Genomic DNA, 13,275 nt, shown 5'->3' on the forward strand with positions numbered 1-13,275 from the left:
GACTCAAGGCCAGTCCTGCAGACCCTAGAGGACTAAAAAGGGGCCATTGTAAAGAAAGAGACAGAATCTAGAATTGAAGGAGGGAGGGAGGGACAGAGAGAGGAAAGAGCTTTGTGCCTAAGCTATTTTGATTTTATCCTTGAAGATATGGGGGACCACTGAATGATTTGGGGAAGTGAAACACCAGGATGAGATTTTTTCACATCGTTATTCTTTGTTGAGGAAGTAGAGACGTAAGGCCTGGTGCGGTGGCTTGCACCTGTAATCCCAGCACTTTGGGAGGCCAAGGTGGGTGGATCATTTCAGCCCAGGAGTTTGAGATCACCCTGTGCAATGTGGCAAAACCCTGTCTCTACAAAGACTACAAAAGTTAGCAGGGCATGGGGGTGCATGCCTGTGGTCCCAGCTACTCAGAAGGCTGAGATGGCAGGATGGCTTGAGCCTGGGAGGTGGAGGTTGCAGTGAGCCAGATCACGCTACTGCACTCCAGCCTGGGTGACAGAGTGAGACCCTGTCTACAAAAATTTAAAAAATAAAAGATAAAAAAAAGTGGGGGCATAAAACCAGAGACTAGAAACCATTTCACATTTAACTAGAAATATGCAGTGATGGTTGCTGAGGGAGGTCTGATGATGCTGGTACTTCTGCCTACCCACACAATACAGAGAACTGCATTAATCCACATGTAAAAGTGAACCCTGTAAATATCTCTTGTCTGAAGTCCTAAGCCAAAAGGAACTTTCTTGTAACCACTAAAGGATTTTTCTTGTAATCTTTTACATTGACATAATTTTCCAGTATTTATTAAATCCCAATCTGCCAACGGCAGATCCACTTTTAAAGGAGAAAAGCACAAGAGGAAAAATCTTAGGAAAGTTACATTAGGTAGTAAAATTAAAGTATTAAAAATATACATATAAATTCTTCCAACTCATCACACCCCATATAGATGGGAATCACAGAGCGTTCACATTCTATACGTTGACCATAGCTACAGTAAACTGCAGGTGTCCTCTTTTTCCAAAGAAATGTTCTCCACAGAAGTGCAAGGTACATATTTGATTTTCCTAAAGCATTAGAAATGGTTCTGCAAAGCATTCTCAGAAGAATTCTACGCATATGGATTAGACAGAATGAGAAGAGTATAATATGGGTAAAAAGTCAATTAAATATATTGAACACTGAAACTGTATTAACAGTTTGGGGTCAAAATTAGAGCAGCTATTGCGTGCAGTTTATAAGGAACCATCCTGGGTCCAATCCCACTCCATATTTTCTATTAATAGCTCTGAGGATCCTATGACAAATGCACTAATCAATCCACAGAAAATGCAGCTCTGGGAAACATTGCTAATGCTTTGGACGACAGTATTAAAATTCAGGATGATCTTGTTAAATTGAAGAAATGAGCCAAAATCAATAGAGCAGCACACGCAGTTCTGCCAGGTGTTCCACATCAGAGGACACAGGGAGCCCTCAAACGGAAAGGAAGACCAGCCTGGTAGGTGAAAATCCAGTCGGTAAAGCTATCCAACTCCTGTTCTCCCTCTCCCTCCCTCACAGCCACAAGGATATCCAGACGGGTGTTTAGGGCTGCCATCTACACATGATTTAACTCCACTGCCTACAGCTCTCAACTCTTTCCCCCAGAGCCCTGCAGTGAGGGAAGAGATGATGGATTTCCTTTAATATAACTTGTAGGGCCCACACTCACGAATTTAGACTTTAGAACATCACATTAGAAGCAGAAAAAAAAAAAAAATAGGAAACAACTAAAGGTTTCTAAGTAGGAGTATAATGACCTCTTCCTAAGGAGTGTCATAATATCTTCCTGACATTTAAAAACACGGTCTCTATCGAGACAGGGGTAAGGGGAGATGAAGATGAGGGTTCTATTGAGAAAGCGGTAAGGGGAGATGAAGATAAGGGTTAACAACTGATTTAGCTACCCAAACCCTGAGAAACCTGAGACTTTAAGAAACGTAAATTCATCTTTTCTTTCAGCTACAACCCTTACCCAGAGTCATCCTTAATAACACTTACTTTCTTGTCCCCAATTAGCAAGTCAATAACCAAGCCCTGCTGCTTTCACCTTCTAAGCAGTTTTCTGACCTGCACTCTCTTCTCCATCCTCTCCCCTGCTGTCCTGGCTGAAGTCTTCATCATCCTTCACCCAGACTGATACAGAAGCCTTGGGGGGCCTCTCTGCTTCTCTATGCCTCTAGAGCCATCCTTCGCAATGTTACCAATGTGATCCAGAATGAAAACACAAATCCAACCCTGAGATTTCCCTGTTTAAAAATTTTCAATACCTTCAGTACCCACAGAATGAGGTTTAGGTGTTTCAAGGTGGCATGCAAATTTCTGTGGTGGTTTTCTACCAGGAGCACCACGAGCAGGCAGTATGCGGGTATTTCTACATGTCTCATTGGTAAGCACTGTGTGGGGGCATTTCTAGATGTCTCAGTGTCTGGGTGGCGCTACTAACCCTTCATGCCCAGGGGCTAGGGATTCTAAACATCCTGCAGGACTCAAGACAACTCACACAATGAACTGTCCCATCTGAATTTCCAGAGGTAACACCACTGGGAAAGGGTCCTCATGGTTCCTGCTCACTTCTATATCCTACTAGCTCACTTTTCTGCACTGTGGCTACATAAATCTTCTTCTGCAACACAAGCCATACTTATTTCTTGCATTTATACCTTAACTGTTACTCTATGTATCTTTATTAATTCTGATACCTGGAAAGACTCATCACTTTACTGATTCATAGTTTAAGCTTCCACTCTGGTGTCATTTCCCAGGAAGCATCTAACACACATGGTCTGACTTAGATGCTTCTTCCTCATAAGGCAGTAGTGCTCTCTTATCGTGATATGCTCTGGGCTCAGCAGTTTGCTTTAAAACCAATGGTGTTCTCCTTTACTAAGCTTCACTGGGCAGAAACTGTAGGCACTCAGTAGGCCTTATATAGACCTATGAATTTAAAGAATGGAAGGATGGAAGGATGGATGGATGGGTGGGTGGATGAGTGGCTAAATGAATGATTGGGTGAGAGGAAGGACTTCTCTGAGGCTGTTTTAGTCCAGGTGCCCATAAAATAATACAAGCATTATTTCATAGCTCAGGCAACAGTTGAGGTCAAAGTTTCGGATCAGGTCATCTGTCTTTAGTTCCAGCATTCTGTGATGTACAAGTCACTCTATATCCCTAATCTTCAGTCACTAAATACCTCTATAAAATGTGCCAGGCAGCACCCTGCATAGCATTTCACTTACCCATGTTGAGGATTGTGGGCCACAAACAGCACTTTGACAGGCACTTCTGTCTGGCGATTCTACGTTCAGTTTGCTCAAGAACTCGGTGGTTTTGCTACCAGGAACACAAACAGGTGTTAGTGCCTTCACAAAAATATGAATATAATTCTTTATTGTTCCTTTGGATACTAACCTAGACTTATGTGGGTGATGACTAAAATTGTCCTCGGCAGAACAGAAAGTTACGCTGAGAACAAGGTGTAGTAGAAATCAAAACAGAATGCGATTGCAAGATTGCATTCTTCAAGAACAATATTTCAAAAATATAAAACTACGTTTATGAAAGGTGAACCTATGGCCTCATTTTTTCCACTTTGTGTTACTGACATAAATACAAGTCCTCTCTCAGAGCACATTCCACCGCACGGGGCCCTAATTTCCTATCTGAACATTTAATGCTTAACACTCAGACTTCAGGGTGGAGCTGCCGAACATTCACGCCCTACAACATCCTGCTTCACGCCAGTTTTACATTAAGCCCTTTACCCTCTCATCTCATCTCCCTCATGGCTTTGACCGCTGTCAGGATGCACAGACCCTCTAATCCAGCAGCTCTTTTCCATTTATGGATCACAGAGCCCTTTGGGACTCTGAAAGCAAAAGTGGACCCTCTGTTGACACACACACACACACACACACACACACACACACACACAGTCCTTTGCATTTTGTTTCAGAGAGGGGAAAAAGCCTCCATAGAGGTTAAAAAGTGCTGCTGATTCTAGATTGCATTTCTAATATCTCTTTTTAGCTCTGAAAAACTGACCTAGAAATGTCCTCAGTTTAAATAAGAAGCTCTCTGTTTTTACCTTAAAAATCCAAACCACCACCCCAATTTCCCCTCTCACTTATGCCAAGCATAGAACACTGGATTTCCTAGCCCTTACCCTCAGTGCCTGGCCTGTTCTGCCTACCTTGATTAATTTCTACCCCTCTGTCCTTTTCTCATGTAATTTGTGGGATTTTTATGTCTTCATTGCACATTCACAGCCACATACCTCATTGAGCACTGACTTATATTGCCCCAGACTTGTGCAGCCTGCTCCCATCTCCCTCCCTCCCTCCTGCTAGCCCTCTGCTTCCCCCTAACATTTTAAGCCTAATGCTAAGATCTAATTCATCAAGTACTTAGGACATGGGCATCAAAGGAAATGCAAAGTATCTGGTAAGAACAAATGGCATCCAGTGTAGGGGGAAAACAAGGAATTAGAAATTAAACAGGTGCCAACACCACTTCAAATAATTACTTAGGTAGAACATGGCATTTGAAAAAGGTCAGAAGCTTGATCTGGGGAAGGAAGAAATAAAAGTGAAGCAACGTACAGAACCCTGAGAAACATAACCCTGAGAAACATTCAGCAGTTGAGACGAGCAGCCTTTCCATTTGTCTTGGATTACTTATCTTGCCCAGAATAGACAAGGAGACTAATGAAGTCGCAGGGTCTGGAAGCTGCCCTACTGTCTGGGGCTTTATGAAGTCATCAGTCAAAAGTATAAAAAGAAGAGCGATGCCAGAAGTTTGGATGAGATCTCTATCCTGAGTGCAGACCATAGGAGAAAGCAGTGAAAAAGAAACACTGTGACAAGCAAGGAGGAAACTTCAGACGAAGTTGACAGGCAGCCCCTCAGTTTACTGACTGCTGCATCTTACCTGCCAACACCAAGCACAAAGCTGTCTGCATAGCTAGCCTCTAGCTGTGGCCCTTGTGCCAATTATCACTACCCCACTCATGCTGCAGGATATAAAGCAGAGTGACAGGCCACAGGACTGCCAGAGGAATACAGGTAGGGGCCTGCAGAGGATGTGGATTACTGTCAAGTGATCAACTATACAAAGGAAGTCCCATTTTACTACACTAACTCGTGTTTTTCTACTATTAGCATTAGTCCCTGGTATATAATAAAATTTCCATATATTGGTTGAACTGAAGTGGGATCCCTGTAGGTAACTGTGGTTATATTTAATAAAAGTAAGATGTAGAACCTGCTTGAGGGGCAAACGAAGGAAAACCAACCTTGTGGGAAGTCCAACTGGACTAAGAACCCTGGACTCTAGCACTATTTTCACCTTGCCCTTCGGGTTTCTTGGTATTATCACTACTGTGACTCTGCAGCCTGTTGGAGAGGGGTGGTTCTCTTCCACTTTGTCACTCTGATCCAAGCATAAAAGATTTCTTCCTCTATTCTCCATAGTACAAAATAAAATTTACTCATGTCCAACTTAGGATTTTTAAGGATCCTTCCTGCTCATTCTTATGTTGATTTCTATGGCATATCCTGAAAGGTCTCTTCAAGAAAATCTTGCCTCAACAGAATACAGTTGTAGCAGAGACTGCTAAATGGTCATGAAAATTTACATTCTCCTCTTCTGGCCACACAACTTGGCTACATTTCCTAGCCTCCCTTGCAGCTAAGGTTGGCTATATGATCGCGTCTTGACCATTGGAATGTGAGAAGTGATGAATGCCACGTCCAGTACTAACTTATTAGAAAATTCCCACGCATGTGCCTCCATACGTTGTTCTCCTGGATGGAACAGAGACAGCCCTCAAGGAAATGTTGGAAGTTGTGCATTGAAGGTGGTGGAGTCTCTATCAGTTTTGGTTCCTAAATACCTGAGTGGAGGAGGCTGCCTTTCAAATTATGATACAATGATATTTTAAAAAGCAGTCTATGCTTTTTGCGAATTCACTTATAGGTAGTAAAATTAGAAGCACTTGCCAAGTGAGAAGAGCAGCTCCTGGCATCCAGGAATTGATCTGATGCTCACGTCTAAATCTCAGTGTTATTATAAACTGATCTGATCCGACACTGAAGTTAAGCCTTGTTCCACTGTTGGATGTAAGTAGTCACACAGAATATCCACTTCACACAAGGTCATCATGCAATCCACAAAGTACCAAACATCATCTCCTCTAAGTGAATGACTGCTACTTCTTCACTAATTACAGCTTCATAGTCACTCTAGGTCCTTCCCATAGGAAAGATTTACTGAGATATCCAATCATAAAATTGTCCCCACAGTCTGATGGCGTCCAATCCAGAGTAACTCCCTGCCTCCGTAGACCTCCCCAAAATTACCCAACCAAAACACAAATCCTGTAGTAGGGTCTTTCTAACACTTTCTCACGGAGATAACTCACCATTCCCTATGGTATGCATTTTCCTTTGCTGCAATGAGTAATAAACCCAACTTGTTCAACTACAGGTATGTTCCTGGTAGTTTTTGGTTAAAGCACATTGACAAATGTTACATACCAGGACAGTGGTTATTGCTAGGGAAAGACAGAGAAGGAAAGGATGAGGGTGGAGGGATAGCTGTCTTTGTAATATTTATTTTTTTAATTAACCGAATATAAGTAATATCTTAACAATATGGCCTTAGTGGTTGATATATATTTTCTGTGTGTTTGAAATGTTTCTCAAATAAAAAGGGAAAAAAACTCACACAGACTATGGTGGTGTTTACTAGGGAGACTTGGCAGGTCCCATTCCAGATTTCATAGAACAGTAGTTTCCAGAATGCCAGTGGGAAGACCAGTGTGGCGCTGGCTACATGAGAATCACCTGCGGTGCTTCCTAGAAATTACTGGACTTAAGCCTTTGACTCTAATTCAGCACGTCTGGAGTGGGATCTGGGAATCTGCGTTTCTTAAAAGCACCCCTGGTGATGGTAAGAACTACTACAGTAGTACAGATGGATATTCAATGTGCATAATTATCTTAAGTCTACATGATTCTGACTTATGAATAATTCATGCTATATAACACATTTGGAAATAAAACCTCAGTGTGTCTTAGGAACTGTATAATCTAATAATGCATTCTACATGTACTTTGCAATAGCTTCACAAACCTGAACTTTGCCACCATGAGGTTTAGGTAAGTAATCATTCGTACAGGCACGCATATATTCATGCAGGCAACAAATATTTCCTGAGTCTCTGCCATGTGCTTAGCAATATGGGTTGTAGGACAATCTAAAGAAGTATTATTTTGCTCGAGTCAGTTTCACACAACTGGGTATGAGCAAATGACATTCACACACCTACAAGCACTCACAGAGCCTATGTAAGTAAGAGAGTGAGAGAAAATCTATTGGGATACACAAAACCTGTTTAAGAGATCACAAGAACAAGATTTATAAAACAAAACATGAAAGTGAGTAGTAATGCTGGGAGAACTTTGTACTTAATCAAAGTAATCAACCTATTACATAAACTTTAAGGAATTCTTTCCCTTCATTTATCTGGTCTTTAATAATTTAATTTTTAGTTGCACAAGTAATACATAAATACGAGTCAGAAAATAGAATAGAAATTAGATAAAAATATAAAGAAAAAAGTTAAGGTCCTATATAACATCTCTGTCAACCTGACTCCTTTCCCCAAAGGACATCATGAATTCTCAAGTATGTATCCTGATTATTTTCTATTAATTGATAAATATCTATTTAAAATTACATACAAATGAACAGTGATTTACCTTGGGGGAGGGTAATTAGGATAAGGCAGAGAAGGCCAGCTGTTCTCTAAAATGTGTTTCTCTGCTTCCTGGATATATAGCTAGACTACATTTCCCAGCTCCCACACAATTAGATGTGACCTAGGAGCATATATCTGCATTCTAGTCAATGAAATGTGAGTAAATGTATGGGCCAGGCTGAAGTGATCCACATCAATAACCTCTCACAGGATTCTTAATACTCTTTCCTCCTTCTAACTGATGATGGTGGGCTTGCAAGGCATTTGCAAAAGATAGTAGAGTCACCCTTTGCCTGAAGCTTTTAATGCCAGGGGGCAAAAGCTAACCTGACTCAAACATCAGCCCTGGATCATTCCACAAGAAAGATATAAACCTCTTGTTCTTTAAGTCACCGAAATTTTGGTGTTTACGTTTTTTAACTACAGCTTTTCCTACCCTAACAGACTTTTTTCTTTAAGTGGGATACTATATTTTGTTCTGAAAATAGATTTTTGTCATCTAACCACATCTTCGAGATTTTTCCATATTTATAAATATATATCTTATTCCTTTTGGCAGCTGACTGGCATTTTATGATATGGATATAATACATGTAACATTCTTATGGATGGATATTTATGGTTTTTTCCAGTGAGCATCCTGGTATATACATCTTGTTCAAATACATAAATACTTTTCTAGGATATAAACCTAGAAGTAGAATTTTATTCTAATATAGGTTCACATAAATAGATATACAAATTTTTGGTTTTGTTTTTTGAGACAGGGTCTCACACTGTTGCCCAGGCTGGACAGCAGCCTTGACCTCCTGGGTTCAAGTGATCCTCCTACATCAACCTCCCAAATAGTTGGGCTACGGGAGCACACCACCATGCCCAGCTAATATTTTTTTAGAGGTGGGGCCTTGCTGTGTTGCCCACGCTGATCACTTCTGGCCTCAAGTGATCCTCCCACCTCAGCCTCCCAAAGTATTGGGATTACAAGCATGAGCCACTGCACTCAGCCTATGCATGATTAAACCATGCTTAATAGTGCCAAGCTGATCTACACAAATTTATATATATTCACCAAAAGTTAACTTTATGAAAGTGCCAATTCAGAACCAAGGATAACCTCCTTTAAGTACTAGTCCTATCCTGTCTTGCACATTCCTATTTATCTCCATCACCTCCGAGTGTCCCAGTCTCACCCATCATTCAATATCACTCAATGTCTCAATCCCACACTGCCCCGTATGTCAGCCACTTAAGCCCCCACACCTCCCTCTAGTCTTCCAAACCTTTCCAAGGGGGCAAAAATCTCTTTATCTTTAACCAAGAGTTAACAACTCAGGATTCTTAACCTCACGTCAGAAAGTCTCCCTCAAATACAAAATGACTATTAGGCAAACACCCAGGTAAAAATAAATTGTGGGCAAGATCCATTTACAAATGCTAAAATCACTGGGCAAAGGTTTGCAGATAACAGGATATTAGTATAGTCTTAAAGGATCTCTCCGAAGACATTCATCAACTGCAAAGAGAAAAACAATAACTCAACAGTGGAGACCACCTCACCAAATGATCCAAGTAAATATCACCAGTGATAAGGATACTGACCATCATGTACCCTCTGACGTGATGCACTGAGAAGGACACGGCATCACTTCTGTAATTTTCTTGTTGGAAATTATAACTTCAAGCTATTCATGAGAAAACATCAAACAAACCCAAATTGGGGGACATTCTACAAAGTAATTATCCAATACCCACTGAAAGTGTTAAGTTCATGAAAGAGAAGGGAAAAAAATGAGGTACTGTCACATATTGGAGGAAATTAAGGAATCATAGTGACTGGGTGTTTTATGTGATCCTGAATTGGATCCTGAAATAGAAAAGAAGCACTGGAGGGAAACTGATGGAATGTGAATAAGGTCTGTAGTTTATATTAATAGTACTGTACCAATGTTAATTTTCTGATTTTGATCATTGTACTATGGCTATATAAGATATTAATGTTAGCTAGATGAAGGTTTTATTGGAAACCATTTTTCTACTATTTTTGTACCTTTAAGTTGGAAATTATTTCAACATAAAAAATTAAAAAAAAAAAAGAGTCGGCCTCACTTTCCCACATTGTCTGAAACCTGACCACCTCTTGAGAAGAGTACTTCCTCCGACCGCCGGATATGGAGCTATTTTACTTCTCATATACATATTCCTTGGTGCCTGAAAGTGAAGCAGACATCCTGTTTGCTCCCAATCTACTTCCAGACCATTACTTCCCCCATCACCTGCAAAACATGTTTGCTCCTGTAGTTCCCACAACACAGAATATACCATCCTCTTTGCCATTGTCATCCTTCAACCTTCTGGTCAACCATCTCTCATTTGTTTAAGATTTCAGCCTTTGGTGCACCCAGGAGGCGTGGGCATCATGTAATTGGCAATTGGTCAAGGCTGGTGCCAGACCCAGCCTCCTGAAGGAACCATGTCCTGCAGCTTTGGGTGCTACTCGCCATGTCAGGCAGACACTGCTGCCCAAGAGGAGCTGCTTTTTGAATTCTCTGTGAATGTTGGAAGGAGGAACGCCAGAGCTGCTGGCTGAAAATCATCCAAACAAGAGGAATACCCCACAGCATGGACTTCCTGGTTTTCTTCCTGCTCTACTGGCTTTGGTGCCAGTTGGTTATGTTGTGACCTGTTTTTTGCTAGAAAACCCATGATTTGAAATGCCTGGTCAGGGCAGGAGCACAGATATTTTCCTGTATAATTCCAGAATGTCTTCAGAAAGCCATGTAAAGATTGCTTCATTACATTTCCCATACATGAAACCATACCTTCATTATCCTTCACCTGGTCTTGCAAGGGATGGTGAATGCTGAATATACCTGGGAAATACCTGGCTACCATCAAAAGCTAGTTCTCCTGTATTACCTTCTTCTGCCCTATCTGCTTCTGATTGTAGACCCGTTTATTTCCACCCTAACTTATGTAACTGATTCTGGCATTATAACAAAAGCAAGTGAATTATTTCTTCAAGTTTATAAATTCAATGAAGTGATGTTTCTAAAGAGGTGAGGTGCTCTACTTATGATTTACGAACACCAGCTCGATCTAAGCACTGACTGCAGTGTGTGCACCGTTTTGATCATCATTGGGTTTGGGTGAACAACTGCATCTGGGCTTGGAACACCAGTTATTAATACGTTCTCATCTACCTCTTGATGTTGATGACCTCGGCTGCTGCCATGGCCATTGTGAGCAATGCGTTTCTGGTCAACTTGGTGGTATTGTTGGATTTGCACTAGACTTACACTGATGACCTCAGACACTTCCAGTTTATAGACTTGATTTTTCTTATTCAGTACCTGTTCCGGACCTTTCCAACAATTGTCTTCATGCTGGGGTTGTGGTTGGGGAGGATGTTGTAATGGTCCTGAGCTTCCTCCTGAGTGCTTTGCTCTGTACCTGGTTGCCACCAACCAGACTGCTAATGAGTGGTACAGAGGTGACTGGGTCCCATGCCAGCATTGCCCCCTCACGGTCTGACCCCATCAGGAAAGCCCTAAATCTACCAGAACATTCACTCCCATGGGCTCTGGAGCAACCTTTGAGAGATCTTTCTACCTGCCATTCCATACTATGAGAGAAAGAAGAAAGAAGAATGGAAAGAGTATTACTGCCTTTTAAATATAGTATGCATTTATTTATTTTTAAAAAACCCTTCAGCCTTCCTCCTTATCTTGACTACTGTTAACATGGATATCTTATGTGCTCTCCCCAACCACAAGCTGTGTTTCTTGATTTCTTGGTCTCCAGTAACTCTTCTTCACTCTACCTCAGCCATACTGCCAGGGCCGTACCCTTGTCATTGTTGTCATGAAAAAATGTCCTCTCTCCAAACTGTCTGATAAATTCCATTCCTGAACACAACTTTCTGTCATTCCATGTTCTTTCAAGTACTATCAATATAACAACATTCCAGTCTCTCTGGGATTTCTAAACCACTGATTCCCCACCTCTTTCTAACCATCAGTTCCCATCTATTTTAATTCTTGTGCAGCTTAGAGCCCATAGTCCAATTTTTAAATCTTTCCCTTACAAATTCCTTTCTTCTTCTTCTCCCTGCTTCCATCATATATGTCTGGAAAAATCTCAAACTTAGATCAAGCCAACTATCTGTTTTCTCTGAGTCTGCACCAGAACAAACAAACAAACAAACAAACAAATAAATAAATAAAGTTGAGAAAAATAACATATTTGGTGTTTTGGGATGGGAGGTATGAAGAAGGATGCAGTGGTGACGTAGACTGGCTTCAAATGAAGTCCATTAACTCTAGCTTCATCCTACTGAATTCTACTACTCCATTTCACTCATAAATTCTTTTTTTTTTTTTTTTTTTGAGATGGAGTTTTGCTCCTGTTGCCCAGGCTGGAGTGTAATGATGTGATCTCGGCTCACTGAACCTCCGCCTCCTGGGTTCAAGTGATTCTCCCGCCTTAGCCTCCTGAGTAGCTGAGATTATGGGCACCTGCCACCATACCCGGCTAATTTTTTGTATTTTTAGTAGAGACAGGTTGGTCTCAAACTCCTGACCCCAAGTGATTCACCTGCCTCAGCCTCCCTAAGTGCTGGGATTACAGGCATGAGCCACCATGCCCAGCCCACTCATTAATTCTTCTCCTGTACCTTTTGTTTGTTCTCAGTTCTCAGCTGACAATCTTCTCATACTTCATTGAGAATAGAGAAATAAGTATTTCATCTTGTCAACACAAAATCTTTAAGTCTTCCTATATCTGTACCTATCTTCCTTTAACAAAAATGTAAAGAGTGCTTCCTTAATTAAAGGGAAGTACTCTCCTTTTAATCATTGACTAATCATTAAGCATTGGTTACGTATACTCAGGAAGCTATTCATATAATCTTTCTAGTGTCTAGCCTTCCCCTTGTGTCTAGTCTTCCCCTTGTGTCTAGTCTTCCCCTCCTCTCCTGGATCATTTCTATCAGCATACAAACATGACCCATTAAGAAAACTTTTGATTCCACAGCCTCATCCAGTTACTGCCTCATTTCATTGTTCTCACTTTCAAATTATTCAAGAGTTACTGCTAAATGCCAAATCTATTCCCATATCTCCATTTACTCATGAGTCCAATTCAATCAAGCTCTAGCCCCATCATCATGCCCAAATAATTCCTGTCAAGATCACAGCCATCGTCACTGGTCCTCCTCTCATCTGACCTTTCAACACTGGTGGAGAATTGACTGATTTCTCCTTTCGGAAACATGTCTGTCCTGTTTTCCATGATACTACACTCTTGATTTGCCCAACCTCTCAGATGTCCTTTAGTATCTACCTGAACTCTACATGATAGAGCTCCTCTGTATTTGGTCCTGGGCCCTCTTCTCAAACCTGCAATTTCATCTTAAGTGACTTTATCCATTTTCATGGCTTTATATTTACATGCTAATAATTCCTAAATTTGTT

The 13,275-nt window shown here is 41.1% G+C and overlaps 1 protein-coding gene and 1 pseudogene across 29 annotated transcripts in view; one reads left to right on the forward strand and one right to left on the reverse strand.

Moving 5' to 3' along the window:
* The window catches only part of EPSTI1 (epithelial stromal interaction 1), a 306,029-nt gene that overhangs the window by 228,877 nt on the left and 63,877 nt on the right, over positions 1-13,275 (reverse strand). For 28 of the 29 annotated variants that reach the window (XM_077974437.1, XM_077974436.1, XM_077974430.1 and 25 more), the window contains one exon: positions 3,282-3,375. The exons of the other annotated variant lie outside the window; for it this stretch is intronic. In XM_077974437.1, the coding sequence (XP_077830563.1) occupies positions 3,282-3,375 (94 nt within the window). The remainder of the gene's footprint in view (positions 1-3,281; positions 3,376-13,275) is intronic. 29 annotated transcript variants of the gene reach the window in all.
* On the forward strand, positions 10,357-11,737 carry LOC144336351 (palmitoyltransferase ZDHHC4-like; annotated as a pseudogene).

Source organism: Macaca mulatta, chromosome 17, assembly GCF_049350105.2.
Source record: "Macaca mulatta isolate MMU2019108-1 chromosome 17, T2T-MMU8v2.0, whole genome shotgun sequence".
Taxonomy (NCBI): domain Eukaryota; kingdom Metazoa; phylum Chordata; class Mammalia; order Primates; family Cercopithecidae; genus Macaca; species Macaca mulatta.